At 49.6% G+C, this 17,043-nt stretch overlaps 1 protein-coding gene across 4 annotated transcripts; it reads left to right on the top strand.

The window, feature by feature from the left end:
* The first annotated feature begins 332 nt into the window (after positions 1-332).
* Arfgap1 (ADP ribosylation factor GTPase activating protein 1) lies at positions 333-17,034 on the top strand. 4 transcript variants are annotated; one of them, XM_027419920.2, is made up of 14 exons: positions 333-467; positions 747-1,006; positions 4,125-4,188; positions 4,638-4,747; positions 5,013-5,184; positions 5,684-5,784; positions 6,561-6,647; positions 7,113-7,209; positions 10,590-10,646; positions 11,562-11,594; positions 13,229-13,285; positions 13,735-13,794; positions 14,635-14,711; positions 15,595-17,030. In XM_027419920.2, exons 1-14 carry the CDS (start codon positions 354-356, stop codon positions 15,929-15,931), a joined length of 1,626 nt encoding a protein of 541 aa, XP_027275721.1. In that variant the 5' UTR covers positions 333-353; the 3' UTR covers positions 15,932-17,030. The 4 variants fall into 4 exon arrangements, with proteins under 4 accessions (XP_027275721.1, XP_027275723.1, XP_035302002.1 ...); XM_027419922.2 differs by lacking the exon at positions 13,735-13,794; XM_035446111.1 differs by lacking the exons at positions 333-467; positions 4,638-4,747 and having other exon boundaries at positions 921-1,006.
* The last annotated feature ends 9 nt before the right edge of the window (positions 17,035-17,043 follow it).

The following is a 17,043-nucleotide window of genomic DNA, read 5'->3' as shown; positions in this document are numbered from 1 at the left end:
AAGAAAGTCAAGCAGCCGGTGAGGAAGTAATAGGTGGCACAGAGAGGCCCCAAGTAAACACAAAACTAAAAAACACCAGCAATTAACGCCAGTGATTTGACCAGAACAGCTGGCCCCAGTCTATCTTAAACCCTGGTCCGCGGTTCGAGTTGACAGTGGCCGCGGGCCGCCTTGGCTCGGGTTCAGGCTTGGTCTGCGCCGGGGATCCATGCGCTCCGCGTTGCCATGCGGCACAGGCCACGCCGGAGCATCCCTGCAAACTCAGCGCGCGGCCCAAGGGTCCGGACAGACCGGAAGACAGGCGCGCTTCGGAGCTCACGCAGGAGGCGGAAGTAACGTCTCGCAGGCCTCCCATGAGCCCTTTCGAAGCGCGACGTAGCCGGAAGCTGCTGGCTGCTGGTGGGGGGGACTCTGAACACCCAGTCCAGCCTGGCAACTCGGCTGGCCCGACCCCCGGAGGGCAGCAGGTGAGCTCGCGGCCGGGACACCCGGGACCCGCGTACCCTCCGTTCCCTGACCTTCCGGTTCTCAGATTACCCGGTCCCTGGTCCTCTAACCCTGGGTTCTGCGGGCCTAGGCCCTGGTCCCCCAACACCCCGACTGTCCGACACCCCCAGTCTTCCGCCCCGACTCCACGGCTCCCGCCTCCTCCCGCGCCCCGTCCCTCCCATTCCCTAGCTTCCTGGCCCCGGACTCTCCAGTCCCCCGACCCGTGACGTTCCCGTTCCTCGGACCCCAAACTCCAGGGTCCCTGTGTGCGGCTGCCCATCGCCGCGGCCGTCCAGACCCCTCGGCCTCTGAGCCTGCTGCTCTCCATCCCGAGGCTTCGCGGATCTACGTGGCCTCTCGGCGCTCTCGGACGGACGCAGACCGGTTCCGCACAGCCCAGTGGGCCGGGAAAGAGCCGCTGGCGGCTCTACACTTCAAAAGAAGATTCTGTCCAGAGGCGCCTGGAAGCCAGACCCCCTAGCCTCAGCTGGTTGATCGTTCCTTTTTGGCCTTTGAAGTGAGTACCCTGCTGAAGAAGGAAAAATAAAAACCAAACCAACAGCAAAATCCCCCAAAGGACCAGGCTTCTAAACCTTTTCTCGGTTTTACCTGGCTTTATTGCTTATGTTTGTCCTCTTAAGGCAGCACAAGTCAGAAATAATTCACTGTTTCAGGCTTCATATTTCTGTGTTTGCAGCAGTGGAGCCTTACCTGTGGTCCTGGGCAAGGCGATGTTCTGAAATAACCTGTTCTTCAGAGCGAGGAACCATAGCTTAGACAGGGTTCTTCGTGTGCCTTGAGCAGTTCTGAGAAAGACAGTATTTCTCCTTGTCACCCATACTGTAGCCTTAGGGCCAAGCTATGTTCCCAAACATTCCTTTTGACCTCAGAGGTTCATCATGTCCCAGTTTAAGAACCAAATGCTAGGTAGTGTGACCTGTAGCTTAGTAAAGCCTGAAAATATCCTTATTTGCTATTTACTGGTTATGTCTACTTGAAGGAAGATTATTTTGTCATTTTTTGATTTCAGCTATTAGGAAGTCTTAGGGGTGGGTGAGATGGATTACCAGGTAAGGTACTTGCCACCAAGACTGACTACCTGAGTTTGATCCTTGGAACTCATATGGTGGAAGGAAATGACTGACTCCCACCTTCGAGGCTTCTAGGCGTGTACTGTGGACACATTATGCACACACCCAAGAAAGAAATGTTTAAAACATAAAAAATGGATTGTTGGGCTGGTGAAAGTGAGGAACTTGTTTTCATGTTACTAACAACATTTAAGATAAGTAATCAGTAGTCGGGAGGTGATGACACACGCCTTTAGTCCCAGCACTCTGGAGACGGATCTCTGAGTTCAAGACCAGCCTGATCTATAAGAGCTAGTGCCAGGACAGCCTCCAAAGCCACAGAGAAACCCTATCTCCACCCCCCACCCCCCAAAAAAGTAATTACTCACTAATACCCAAAGTTTGTCACTCAGGGCAGTTTCTTAAATCCAAGCCAAGCGAGGCATGGTGGCACACACCTTTAATCCCAGCACTTGGGAAGCAGAGGCAGGCAGATCTCTGAGTTTGAGGCCAGCCTAGCCTGGGTAGTGAGTTCCAGGATAGCTAGGACAATATAGAAAGACCTGTCTCAAAAACAAAGAAAATCCAAGCCAAATTATCTACTCCTCCCCCCCCCCCCCCACCCCATTTTCCTTCATAGCTCTGAATGTCCCTCTGCTTTATTTTACATAGTCAGAACTTCAGAGTAGTTTGGTGAGATGCTGACTTCTTGCCTATGTTTGCCTCTGTTGTGTAGTTGTAAGCCTCTGAGGGCAGGCACAGTGCTTTGGATATCAAGACTGAGTACAGAAACCTGCATTGGTCTTGATGACAACTGTTCCTGTAGCTGTTGGAGAAGAATGCAAAGGGCTTTGTAAACTCAGATCTTCCAGTGTTTCCCCCAAAGCCCTGAACTGTCTGGGGGTGTGCATGAGTAGATGCCTGGGGTGCTAGCTGTTCTGCCTGAATGAGTCATGCCAGGGCCTGCATCCTACATGCAGGAGTCTGTGTTTGTGGTTTTAGGATGTCATTCTAACACGCAGTTAACACAGTAAAAGGAAGCTAGAGTGAACTAGGATTTCGTTTCAAACAGTTACATAAAACAAATTATTTCCTGACATCTGACAGAAGGGGATCCTAGTCATGCTAAAAGATAGACACTTCAAGATTCAGGAGAATTGGTGAGTTGAGAGTCAAGATTCCCTTTACTGAACACCATATTTCTTCAGTCTTATTCAAAATGAAATACAGTATCTAGGACAGGGGCTTTTTGTTTGTTTTGTTTTTTATGTGAACCACATGAATAGAAAATGGTCAATTTTCAGTTTAACAGCAAGTAAATAGCAAGGTGAAACATCAAAAACCTGTAGCTTCTTTCAGAGAGAGGACTCACCTGTTTTGTTTGTTTGTTTGTTTTATGTGTGTTGCTCTGTGAGTTAGAGGAAACAGCATGGCTCTATTGGGGTGGATGAGCTCTGGAAAGACCACAGCTGACTGGTGGGCTAGCAAGGGGAGTGGCTAGAGGCCCCGTCCTGCCTCCAGTCTCCTCAGTGCTGCTGTGTGCATTAACACTGGGATTAGTTTATGTCCAGCCTTGTGGTTGGCACAGCGTTCCTTTTGCTTTATTTTCCTAGTCCTGAATTAAATGGACCACCAGTTAAAGTTAATCATTGCTGAAACTGGTGGATATTTAGGAAAGAATAGTGGCAGGGAGACAGTTCGGGGGTAAGAGCATTTCTATGTACATGTGTGAGGATCTGAGTTCAAATCTCCAGCACCTACATAAAAGCCAGGCATTGCTGCACATGTCTATAACCCCAACCTTGGAGGATGGAAATTGGAAGATTTGGGAGCTTGTTTCCAGTGGAGCTCCAGGTTCAGTACCCCAAAGGAGCAGGATGGAAATCTGAGGAACACAGCCTGTATCCTCCTGTGACCTCCACATGTGTGTACACAGGCATACATATGGATGGACAGGCACAAACAAACAGAAGGAAGGAAGGGAATATTAAAAAAGGAAATGAGCTTTTCTCATCAACTGAGCCTTATTGCTGTTCCCACCAAAGGCCCTGTGTGGGTGGCCTGGTCATTACTGTGTCCCGTGGCTCACAGACTCACACCATCGCCAGGAGTACTTCCTTGCCCCGTGTTGCAGCCTCAGGACCTCCTACACCAGCTTGGAGAGCTGGCAGGGAGGTAGGAAGAGAGAGATGCTCTCTTCCACTACTGAGTTGCACTTCTTAGTGGGGAAACAGATTTAGCAGCCAATCTTCATGTATTTTGTAAGGTTATTCCTTGTGAGTTTTATCACCAAATGACAGGACTTTTTATCAGTTATGCTGCCTGGTGGCACGTAGTTTACTTCATGGCATTCCTGATTACTTAACTGCTGGTTGTAGCCTGAGATTCCCTCCCCCCCATGTGAAGTGCCTCCTTGGTAAGTGACTCCCATACTGTGCAGGACTACCACTGTCAAATCAGAGCAGCTTTGTGGCAGATCTTACGATGTCATCACTATGTAATGCTTCATTTTCTTTCTTGCATAGTAAGCCATTGTAAGGGTTTGTTTTGTTTTCCTCCTTGCAGCACCATGGCCAGTCCAAGAACCAGAAAAGTCCTTAAAGAAGTCAGGGCACAAGATGAGAACAATGTGAGTGTGAACCTTTGGGCTGGGCTTGGGTGGGCAGGTGAATGTCTTGCTGTCAGATGCAGCTGTGGTCCTGTGTCCCTCCTTGGAGAGGTTGATCATGTCACGGGGGAGCAGCCAGCTGTTGTTGGTGCTCACTGGTGTGGCTGTAGGGCATGGGACACGCCTGTCACGCTGCTCAGGTTGTGCTGAGGATGCTTGTTCTCCTTCCAGAACATTTTTCTCAGGAGAGATTCTTTATCTTCATTCCAGTTTCTAGGCAGCTTCTGCCACCTCCAGCTTTATCCTGAACCCAACCTGAGCAACCTGTTGGGCTTATTGGTGCTAGCTCTTTAGTTCAGTCTTTGCACATGTGGCCTGCTCCTCTTCTGCATCTTTTTGGGGCATCTTTGGGGTCATAACCCTGCTGGTTATGGGCTGCCTGGTGAGTTGCGTGTGGCCCCCCTTTGCAGGTTTGCTTTGAGTGTGGTGCATTCAATCCTCAGTGGGTCAGCGTGACTTATGGCATCTGGATCTGCCTGGAATGCTCTGGGAGACACCGTGGGCTTGGGGTGCACCTCAGGTCAGTGTCCTGCCACTCAGCCCCTGCACATTCTGCTTCCGTCCTGTCCTACTTTCCATGTTATGGGGTCTGCTGCCCAAACCACTGTCTGACAGGATGTTAGGGAGCTGCTCTCCACCTTGTTAGGTGGTCCTCACTCTTAAACTCACCTCTATGAAGCCTCAATACCAGAAGCACCTGTGTCTAGCTCAGGACGTGATCTTGGGTTGGGAGGCTACTTGGGGCCCCTGATACTTGGTGATCAGATCAGACGTGTGGTTTCTAGCTTTGTGCGCTCAGTGACGATGGACAAATGGAAGGACATCGAGCTTGAGAAGATGAAGGCTGGTGGGAATGCTAAGTTCCGAGAGTTCCTGGAGGCCCAGGAGGACTATGAGCCTAACTGGTCTTTGCAGGACAAGTACAGCAGCAGAGCCGCCGCGCTCTTTAGGGATAAGGTAAGGATTGAATTGGCTTGCTTCATACACAGAGGTGAGTGCCTGGCACACACTTCCACAGTGGCCAGATGTGGCTTTAGTGGCTTAGGGAGGCAGGCTTCTTTTGTCACTTTAAACATCTGTGGAGACCATGCACTGTCCAAGAAGAGACAAGGATAAGTGGCCTTTACTAAACCTAGGGAAGGCTCTTCTTGCCCACAGGGAATACAAATGGCCTGTAATTAAAGGGAGGAAAGGAACGGAGATCATCATGCCTTAGACTAGCTCATTTGCAGACCCTCTGAGAACTTGGCCTTCCTCAGATTGTGTGTGTGTGTGTGGGGGGGATGCCAAATTAATGAATCCTGCACATTTAAAATTGCAACCATAGTGGCCAATAGCTCACTGGACCTCTCATCATCATAAGAGCCAGGGTTCATGGCTTTGTGGTGCTAGCTTGTAGGGTTGGATGTGCTTGAGTAGATGGTACATCTCCTTATGTGTTGTGTCATCTTGTTAGGTGGCTACTTTGGCAGAAGGTAGAGAGTGGTCTCTGGAGTCATCGCCTGCACAGAACTGGACCCCACCTCAGCCCAAGATGCTGCAGTCCACTGCCCACCGGTAGTGCCTCTGACCTGCTGGTCAGATCTCAGCTTCACCCTCACATTAGTGGTAGCTTAGGGTTCCCATAGAAACCTCATTTCTTCCACTTGTTGAAACAGCTCATTTCTTGCACTTGTTGAAACAGCTCAGCTCCAATTGTGAGCTATTCCCAGAAGTCAGTGAAAAGTAAGCTTTTAACATTTCTGAAACAGTGCAAACTTGTAATAAAAATTTACCTCAAATAGGAAGTCGCATCTTGCCCTATTCTACAGGAGGGATGGTTCCTCCCTCTCTTTGCAGGTGTACCGTACAACACTATGAATAGTGCCTCAGGGGATGTGGTTGTGTTTTTTATGGTATGTGGTCACTCCTATGTGAGCTGTTGGTCATACTGTAGTTTAGGCCCCAAGATGGTACCGATCCCTGTTGTGCACACCAAGTTCCACTGTGAACAGAGTGTCTCTCCTGGAGGCTGGTGTAAGACGGCTGAGGCACAGGAGGTGACGTGTGCACTAAGTGACAGCACATCTTCAGAACTGAATCAGATGGTCTTAGCACTGCTGATGGCTTCAGTCTTACTTCCCAGGTCTGAACCCTTATGGCCGTTTCTGGCAAGTATAGAATTCACTGTCAGCTGCTGTTAACTGGGGCAGAGAATCTCTGTGCCTGAGCATCCTGTGGGTCAGAGCTGGTTGCTGCTTGACCCCGTATATGAGATGTAAGGTCTTCATCACAAAGACTGTGGTTTTGTTTGGTATTGTCAAGGCCTTCCTGCTTTTAACTGTCTATTTCAGACCCTCTGGGCAACCACAGAATATGACTGCCTCTGGCGACAAGGCTTTTGAAGATTGGCTGAATGATGACCTGGGTTCCTATCAGGGGTAAGGCCTCTTCAGCCAGGAATAGCAAGCAAGCAGCTAAGGGCATCTTTGACAGGCTACCCTGCAATGGGTTTACACCATTGGGCTGGGGCTCTTTCCTGTAGGGTAAGCTTGTGTCCACAGTGTGTGTGATCCAGGGTCCATTTATGGCAAGCCCCAAGATGGCCCCGGTTGAATGGAGGTTTTGAATGTGGAGAAAACCCAATATTAAAGACAATGCATTTTCTTCATGGAATCTGCCTGGCCTGTAAATTATGCTTTCCAGTAACCCCACTTATCGGGGTTGGGTCTTGCTGGGGAACTAAGGTTCATGTGGTAGAAAGTATCTATATAGTTCCTGTGCCCGTTGTCCAGAATGCAGTGTGTCCTCTGAGAGGGAGGAGGCACCTCTCCTGGTGGCCAATGTCACTGTTGAGGAGTGGCAGAGTTCATGGCATGGCTAGTGATGCCTATGTTCATTTTCAGGGCTCAGGAGAATCGATACGTAGGGTTTGGAAACACAGTGCCACCTCAGAAGAGAGAAGACGACTTCCTCAACAATGCCATGTCGTCCCTGTACTCGGTAAGGAGACCTAGGTTCTGTAGAGTACCTCCTGTGGCAGACATAGCCAGAGGGTTGTCTAGTGCCAGGACAAGGAGGACCCTTCCTGGACAGGATGAGCAGTCCTGGGGCACATACATACCCTTTGATCTGTTAAAGGCCCTGTCTTGTTTACCCTTCAGTGAATGGTTCTTTTTAAAAACAATGGTCTTTTTATTAATATCCCAAATGTATTTAGCCACCTACTTAATCTGGCCATAAGAGATGTATTTCAAATTTACCAGAGTAGATTTCTTCAAAGTATTAAGTTTTCTCTGGAGCCTGTGTACTTCTCATCTCCAGGTTGTGTCCTGAGTTCAGTAGAAGACCGACCTGGCCTCCTGGCCTGTGCTGGGTAGGCTGACTCAGGAGTGAGGTCCCGAGCAGAGGCTTCCCAGGGTTCTGGCATTCTGCTGGGGTGTGGTGCTAGCTTGGGGACAGTTTGTCTGCTTTCATGGCAACTTGGAAGCTCCAGGTCAGAAATTCAGCGTATGACATCTTAGGCTTGCTTTTCCTAGGAAACTAATATATTTTTTTTAAACTAATTTATTTTCTACATTCCAATTCCCAGTTCTCCCTCCCTCCTCTCCTCCTGCTCCCCCAGCTTCCCCCACCCTCATCTTACCTCCCATCTGCTCCTCAGAGAGAGTAAGGCCTCCCCTAGGAAGTCTACTAAGTCTGTCCCATCATCTCCTTAAGGCAGGACCAAGGCACCTCTCCACCCCCACACCCCTGTGTCTAGGCTGAGCAAGGTATCTCTCCATATATAATGGGCTCCTCTAACTCAGTTTGTACATTAGTGTTAGATCTTGGACCCACTGCCAGTGGCCTCATATATTGTTCCAGCTGCACCATTGTTACCTATATTAAGGGAGTTTAGTTTCCCATTTGTCAGACTGGAGTCAGTGATCTCTCACTAGCTCAGGTCAGGTCAGCTGATTCTGTGGGTTTTCCCATCATGGTCTTGACTCCTCTGGAAACTATATACATGTATTTATGTATATATGTATATAGGTTTTGGCTTTTTCGAGACAGGGTTTCTCTGTGTAGCTTTGGAGCCTATCCTGGCACTCGCTTTGTAGACCAGGATGGCCTCAAACTCACAGAGATCTGCCTGCCTCTGCCTCCCGAGTCCTGGGATTAAAGGCATCTGCTACCAACACCTGACCCAGAAACTAATATTCCAATACCTGACCCAGAAACTAATATTTTTAAAGCTACTTTTGTTCATTGCAGTGTTGTGTTCTGTAGTAATCATAAATGCAAACACCCTGAAGGACCGGCAGGGACTGCTGTTAAGTGGCGGTTTATACATCCATTTCTGGATGCTACAAGTGAAGAGAGGAGGAAATAGGTCAGACGTGGTGGTGCACACCTTTAATCCCAGCACTGGGGAGGCAGAGGCACGAAGATCTCCCGAGTTCAAAGCTAATCTGGTCCAGAGAGCGCCTCCTGTGTTCTGGGACACAGGACACTGTTGACTTCCAGGACAACCAGGGCTACACAGAGAAACCCTGTCTCAAAAAAAAAAAAAAAAACCAAGAACAACAACAAACTAATACAAAATAAAAAAAGAGGAAAGGCTTTTTATACTGATACTAGATCTTCAAAATAAGAATAAATAAGCACTGTGCCTAAGAGTAATTAGATACCGTGAAAAGGGGCAAAATGCAGAAATCTGCTTTGTTGCTGTGTGTGTGACTAGAGTCTGGACTGGCAGCACAGGTCAAAGTCCGGCATCAACCCTCTTCTTTTGTATCATAAATGCATGAATGTTTTACTTTTTTTTTCTTTTTTAAACATTTTTTTTATTTATTATGTATACAACATTCTGCTTCCATATATATCTGCACACCAAAAGAGGGCACCTGATCTCATAAGGGATGGTTGTGAGCCACCATGTGGTTGCTGGGAATTGAACTCAGGACCTCTGGAAGAGCAGTCGGTGCTCTTAACCTCTGAGCCATCTCTCCAGCCCTTTTTTTTCTTTTTCTTTTTTCTTTTTTTGAGACAATTTTGCTGATAGCTCTTTGTGGTCTCCTTGAGCTCTTGTAGTAGAACAGGCCAGTCTCAAATTTACAGTGATTCTTCTGCTTCATCCTCCTGCATATTGGGATTACAAGGATGAGCCATCATGCCTGGCTTAAAAATTGTTTTAAAACTGAAATTGAATTGTAATGCACACTTGTAGCCCTAGTGCTGGGGGAACCTGAAGCAGGAAGAATGCTATGAGTCTGAAGCCACCCTGGGCTGCATAGTGAGAGCCTGTCTCAAAAAACAAAGATTTGCTTAAAATAGCCCTCTTTGCTGCCAAGGAGTGTCATTGTTGGAGGACTATGGCAGTAGCAGTCATTCTGCTCTCACACTGGGTCTTCTTCAGGACATAAAAGCAGGCTTTTATTGTAAAGCCTGTTGCTATTGAGAGCTCTCTCTCTCTCTCTGTCTGTCTCTCTCTCTCTTTGACCACTCATTTTGTAGACCAGACTGACCTCGAACTCAGAGATCCTCCTGCCTCTGCCTCCCCAGTGCTGGGATTAAAAGGTGTGTGCCACCATGTCAGGCCCTGTAGAGTTTATTTAAAGCCCCTCCTCATCATTTGGAGGCTGTATTCCCTGTCTTCTGCTGGTGCCTTTTTTTTTTTTTTTAAAGATTATCTATCTATCTATCTATCTATCTATCTATCTATCTATCTATCTATCTATCTATACACACACACACACAGTATTGTATCTGCATGCATGTCTGCACACCAGAAGAGGGCATCAGCTCTCATTACAGATGGTTATGGGCCACCATGTGGTTTCTGGGAATTGAACTCAAGACCTCTGGAAGAACAGGCAGTGTTCTTAACCTCTGAGCCATCTCTTCAGCCCCTGATGACCTTTTCTAAGAAACACCAATGACGATAGATGTCTCTTAAAGAATATTGGTTCCTCTGCACTATCTTGGGGGGACAAAAGCCAGTTGTGGTTTAAGGGGGGGGGTGTTTTATATTGAAGTAGCTTTAACTTTGAATTTAGAGGAAAGCCTTTGCCCACCACTGTCTGTTCCTCTGGGAGGCAGGAAGGAGCAAGGAAAGAAGTGAGCACAGCTCTGCTGCCACCCTCTATGTCTTCCCGAGAGGCCTGGTAGCCTTCCTGTGCTGTGGTTGGTGTCTGAGTCCTTCCTCTTGGGAAGGACAGGACTGAAGTGTGCTGTGTACTGCAGCTGGAAAGGGGAGTATGGATGCTACAGCACTGGGCTGCCTGTGGCTGGTCACAGAAGTGCCTCCTGTGGAGCCTTGCTGTGCCGGAGTGTCAAGAGCATGGCATGCACAGGGCCTAGAAAAAGCCAGGCTCCGTCATTCTCTGTTGTCTTCTCAGGGCTGGAGCAGTTTTACCACTGGGGCGAGCAAGTTTGCTTCTGCAGCAAAGGAGGGTGTAAGTAACTGGGTGCATGCTGTCCACCACTGGCCCAGAGTCCTGGGGTCCTTCCACATACTGGTCTTCACCCTTCTAGCAGACAAGCACGGGGCCTTGTCCACTGCAGGATGGCCCAGGATCCCTTACTGTAGCAGAAGGCGTTTGTTTTTGTGTCAAGGACAAACTGCTTGCAGAGGTGGACTTGACTTCGTGTGGGTGGAGACAGAGAAAGCCCTTAGTGAATAGCTGATAGGTACTTGTGCCTGGATTTTTGCCTTTGGGTTTTGAGAGTGGTGTTGGGATAGTCTAGCTCCTCCCTGACTTTTACTTGAAATGAGAGGAGAACTTGAGGGTCCCTGTTGGGATAGACTGTGTTGTATAGGCAGCATGTCTGACTCTGGTGATGAGCTAGCAAATACTGACAGGAAGAAACCAGAAAGTGTAGACTTTCGGCCTGAGATTGGGCTGTGTGGCCATAGTACTAAGAGGAACAAGGATAGAGGTAAATTGGCCCACTGTATCTGCCCTTATGCCCATCTCTGGAAAGATTGGTGCCAGAGGAGGTCTAGTTACCTTCCAGCGTGGGCATCTGTAGACAGGCCTACTTTTTCTCAGATGTCAGCAGTTCTCTGTGTCTAGGTAAGTTAGATACCATGCTGCCCACATGTTGAACAAGTAGGGGCAGGGGTGGCTGCTGGGCCCAAACATGTTCTACCCCCAGCAGTTTGTAGGCTTGTTACAGCACCTACTAAGCTAGGATTCCCTACAGCAACCTGGTCCCCGAGAGCTGTTGCCAGGTTGGTGCTAACTGCCTGGGTTCTTGCCAGGAGGGGGTTCTGGGACTAACTCCACCTGGGCCCCATATGGATAAAGCCTTTGGTCAGGGTCAAGAAATTTGACTACAAAATGCTGGCTTTTGTTTTTCCCTTTTAGGCTACAAAATTTGGATCCCAAGCAAGTCAGAAGGTAAAAGGGGGGAGCTTTTGTTCTCTGTTTTAAGACCTGTTAGTCTTACATCATTGGCAGTGCCTGGAAGCATCCTGGGCTGGATGCTCAGGGTCTGAGGGCCTAGTAAAGAAGGCCCTTCTTTGTCCTCATGTGTCACTGTGCTACCTCAGTGCCTCCAGTTGCTGCGAGCTGGAGGCTTCCTGTGTTTAGGGCTGCCTCATCTGCCACGGTGCCTTAACTGCCTTACATGGGAGGATTGTCTAGGCCCTGGCTCTCAGCCTCAGGCTGTTGAGCTGGAAAGGCGTCACTGCATCCCATGTGGCAGCTTGGTTTGTGTGGCTAGCAGTGATAGTCAGGGCTTGGCAGTTTACTTTTCTTCTAAGCTGAGTATAAGAATAGTTGCTATGCATACAGCTCTGGTCTGTTGTCCTGTCCCCCATGGTAAGGTGGGTGGGATTTTAGGTCCCTGTGGCCTGCAGCACTCTGTTCATATGCACTTCTGCCTCTCAGGGCCTTCCCAGTCCTGCATCCCTAGTGATCCACCCTAGAGAGTCTTCCTGGCTTTGCCTCAGAGCCTCTGCGTTGGGGCCAGGCTCCTCTGGCATATCATGGGAGTCTGGATTGTGATAAATTTGGAGCAGAGAAATAATGATGCTGAGGTCCAAAGTAGTTCGGTGTAGATGGGTATGGTTCTGATGTAGTTAATAATAGGGTATGGTGGTACACAGCTGTAAGCCCAGCAATCAGGCAGCTGAGGGTTGTTAAAGGGCTGCATTATGACAAAGGTGAGGGGTGTGTTTCCTTTGTGGCATTGCTAATGCGACTCCCACCACCTGCTCTTTCTCTGTAACTGCCTTCGTGCCTACTGGGTCAAGTTTTGGGGTTACAAGCAGTCAGAGCCGGTAAAACCCTGTTTCACTGGTGCATGCTGCCCCCTGTCTGCTAAGCATGTGCTTTGCTCCTGGCTGCATCTCCCTTTGTGCGTGGGTCACCAGTGTCACCTTCCTGTCCTGCTGGTGCTGGAAGCTCATCTTCCCCAAGATCCATAGCCCTGGTGTTCCCTGAGCAAGGTTGTCTGGGCCCGGTGGGCTCTGGAGAGAAAGGCTTCTGAATTTGGTTTTTATTTTGTGGATTAATTATCCCAAATAAGGTAATGCCTGAAATCACACCTTCCTATGTTAATGACTTATCCCCCTTCAAACCTTTTATCTGGTCTTGCTTTGAGGTTAAGGTCCCAGCAAGTCACATTCCTAAGGTGACTCAAAGCTTCACAGCCATTACCGTGGTGGCACCAGGAGAGGCTGTATCTGCTACTTCTCTGCCCCACCCTTTTCTCCTTCCTCCACCGAGCCACCCACATAGGCTTTTCTCCCATGGAAGGCTCAGTGCCTACTTCGGGAAGAGGTGCCTGCAGTTAGCAGACCCGTGTCTGTACTGTGGACTAGAGCCAGCGCTGCTCCCAGCATTGTGAGGGAACTTCCTTCATACCTTGGTTCTTCCATTCTGGTGTCACTTCTATGACTCTGCTTCCCCATGTGTATCCATAATCCCACTGCCTTCCTTCCTGTTGGCAAAGCTTGTGCTGTCCCGTGCTTACTGTCCAGCAACTAATATTGCTGCATGTAAAGCTCACATAGTGTCCCTTTCCACAGGCTTCGGAGTTGGGCCACAGCCTGAATGAGAATGTTCTCAAGCCTGCACAGGAGAAGGTATGGGTGACGGTTAAGGTGCTTGTGTGTACCACTGAGGCTCTCTATTGACCGGGGAAATGGGTATATTGGGGGATCAGCAAGATCTTGCCTATAATTTTCTCTGGTCCAGGTGGCCTTGGGCTCCTTAATTCCCCCAGCTAGCTTCCAAGGGTGTCTCTGAACTTGTTCTTCCTTCTGTTTTACTCTAGTGGCCTGGCCACAGGCAGTGGCACTTTCTTTAGAAGGGTATTAGCCCTGGGAGGAGTCAGTAGTCCTCATCCTTCCTCACAACAGGAGTCTGAACAGCAGTTGGCTTTTCCAGGAAGTCACGGGTTCCTCCTTAGTGATGAGTTCTTAGGAAGCTGAAGCCAGATGGGCTCCTGGTAGAACTTGAGGAACTTAACGTGACAGATCTCTCTGCACTCTGAAGTTTCAGTCCTCCTAACAGTGCCCTTTAAATCGCACAGGTGAAGGAGGGAAGGATTTTTGATGATGTGTCCAGTGGGGTCTCTCAGTTGGCATCCAAGGTAGGGCTACTCTGCTGACTTGCACAGCCAAAGCCAGTTTCCATATTCCAGACCCTGGAGCCCCACCGGGCCTTGGGCCAGCTGAGGCAGTGGCCACTACCCTCTGATTTCTGAGGGCTTGAGGAATATGGAAACAGCTTGGTTAATGGGGACTTGCCAGCCACTAACCTGTGTTTCTTTTCTGTCTTGCTGCTGTTGGCTTGACCCTGGTAAGTACCAATGCCATTGTTAGCTGTTGCTGGTCTTGTGACCTCTTCAGAGCCTGGTGGAATAAGGGTGGGGTCATCGTTTCCCAACATGATGGCAATGGAGGACACCTCCTGAAGACCTTCATTGCACTGTGGTAAAGACAAGACCTGTGGTAGCTCAAAACTTTTGAACACCTCCAAAGTGTTGAGTGTGACTTTGGGAATGCCATGCCTTCTTTTGTGTGTGTGGTTTTTCCAGAAGGGTTTCTCTATGGCTTTGGAGGCTGTCCTGGAACTAGCTCTTGTAGACCAAGCTGGTCTTGAACTCATAGAGACCTGCCTGCCTCTGCCTCCCGAGTGCTGGGATTAAAGGCATGTGCTGCCGCCACCTGGCATAAGGCCATGCTTTTTACTACTCATGTGACATTGTCTTGTCCACATAGGAGCTGCTTCTGCAGAGACTGCAGAGAGAGTGTTGCTTTAGCACTGCTGCTGTGTTACTGTGTACATACGTGTGCATGTGTCTGTACATGACACTCCTCCAGTTTTTGTCCAGGTCTTCTCAGCAGAGCAGCATCCATTTTTGTTATATTTTAAGAGCCAGAGGTGCTATGTAGTGTGGGACCCCAGCTTCTTTCATGTCTCCTTCTAGGTCCAGGGAGTTGGCAGCAAGGGATGGCGTGATGTCACTACTTTCTTTTCGGGGAAAACAGAGGACACTTCAGATAGGTAGGCCATGTCCCCACCCCAGGCCCTGGTGGCCTGGCCTAACATCCCCTGCCCTGTGTCGTATACATAGTCCTTTACTAGAGGCAAAGTGACTGCCCTTTGACCCCCCTCCCCCAGGGCCCCTGGCTCATGGGCAGAAGGCTGTGTGCTCTTCCCAGTGCCCTAGTAGATGCCCTACAGTTTGGGTGAGGGTTGGGAATATGTATTGGGGGTAGCGGGAGGAACTCAGTCCCTTCTAAAAGTTCCATGCCCTCAGCACCAGGGTAAAGGGTGAATTACCAATGCAGAGTCTTTGTAAAGATATTAGGGTATTTATTAGGGAGATGCCTTACAGAGCAACCTAGCCAGCTGGCAGAGACCAAAGTAAGTAGAGCAAGCTGATAAAAGGGAAGAAGGGGCTACCATGTTCCTGCCCCTCACTCTTAAACCTTCCCCATGTCACCCTGACCACACCCTCATGGGCGTGGTCAGGCACACCTGTAGCCAGCCCCCAGGAGGCATGGTTAGGGTGTTCCCTACAATTCTCCTTTTAGTCTAAAAGAGGATTAAACTTAACAGTGTAAAGTATCTATAATTAACAATCATAAGAGTGAAATACTCTAGGGTGGACCTTACCAAGGCAAAGTCAACTCTCAAAGAAAAGGGTCCTTCACTTAGTAGGGTACTCTGACCCTACAAGGGTGGCTAGGAAGCACTTGAAAGGACAGCAGCCTGTCTAGCCAGAAAGAGAGCTTGGAGCTGTCGTAGGCATTAGCCATTAGTCCTGATCAAATGTAGGCTGGGCTTGGGAAGTGGAGAGACTTGTTCTAGAGAGTGCCTGAGACCTGAGCAGATTGCCCAGCTTCTGTGATAACTACTGAGCTTCTGTTCCTCTCTGTAATAGACCCTTCGAGGGCCACAGCTACCAAAACAGCAGCGGAGACAACTCCCAGAACAGCACCATAGACCATAGCTTCTGGGAGACCTTCGGGAGTTCTGAGCCCCCCAAGGCCAAGTCCCCAAGCAGTGACAGCTGGACCTATGCAGATGCCTCAACAGGAAGGAGGAGCTCGGACAGCTGGGATGTTTGGGGCTCAGGTTCCGCATCCAACAACAAGAACAGCAATAGTGATGGCTGGGAGAGCTGGGAGGGAGCCAGTGGGGAGGGCAGGGCCAAGGCCACCAAGAAGGCCACCCCATCTACGGCCACTGATGAGGGCTGGGACAACCAGAACTGGTAGGAGCCTTGCTGCCCCTTGGCCCCAGATCTGCTGGGAGACTGCTGTGTTTGCACTTTACCCTCTTGTTCCTCTTTCGTGTGAAGACAGTGGCTCAGGCAGGACTTGAGTCGGTGCTGCCTGCCTGGTGTGGGGTGGCTTTCTCTTAGGCCTCAGGGGACATGTCATCCATCGGCCTCTTGGGTCCTCTGAGCAGCCTTCCTGGACTCTGGGTTCTTGGGGCCCAGGCACTATCTCTGCAGCCCTGGCACAGCCTGGGACTGCAGTCCTGTGCAGTGTCAGCCAAGCCAGACATCTGCTTTTGTTGAAGTGTCTTTTAAAACTTGAAAGGTTTGCTCTAGTTCTTTTTTTTTTCCCTTGAAGAAAATGCCTGGAGTCTTAAGGCTGGAAATGAAATGACAAAAGCAATACTGGAGCTTGCACTGCCACCGACGTCCTCACCTAAGTCCACGTCCTGTGGCCTGTGCTGTGAAACTCACTTTGTGACCCTCTGCCTTTCCTGCATCAGCCTGTCCAGCCCTCAGTTTCATGGGAGAACCTCCACAGATGGCCACACATGGCAGCTTGGGCTCTGGCCCCTCCCTGGACACCTGACTTGAACTTGGCCAGCCCTGGACAGCTCAGAAATGAGGAAAGAGTAAAGAGGCTGGGAGTGTTTTCAGCATATCTGTTGCTCCTGCCCAGCCCAGGGGAGCCTGAACATGGAGGGTGGGCTATGGGGCCAACTGCCCCTGCCAGGGTTGGGCATCTTGATGGGGAGCCTCCATCTAGGTAGAGCACCTGTTGGTGTTTTGCCATGTATTGTGTCTACGACAGTTCAGGCCTTCTCTCAGCCTGCTGAGGGTGCTCAGGGTCAGAGCACACTTGGCCATGTCTCCTCAGCATGCAGCTGTCCCTCCAGACAGCCTCACCTACCACCCTGTGGACTTTGTGGAACACTGCAGTTGAGACCCATGTGCTATCAGTGGTTGTTGTGACAGCCTTTTCCTCCCAGGATTCCATGACTGCTGTGTGCTGTGGCTGGAGAGCCCAGCTGGGTCTCTGTCTCCTTAAACCCACTCCTGTCTTGACTCTCAGTTTGACCAGCAGTGCATGACCTGAAGCTCTGTGTGGTT

This window comes from Cricetulus griseus, chromosome 6, assembly GCF_003668045.3.
Source record: "Cricetulus griseus strain 17A/GY chromosome 6, alternate assembly CriGri-PICRH-1.0, whole genome shotgun sequence".
In the NCBI taxonomy this organism is placed as follows: Eukaryota; Metazoa; Chordata; class Mammalia; order Rodentia; family Cricetidae; genus Cricetulus; species Cricetulus griseus.
Note: the sequence above shows the minus strand (reverse complement) of the source record. Positions and strands in the feature narration are given on the sequence as shown.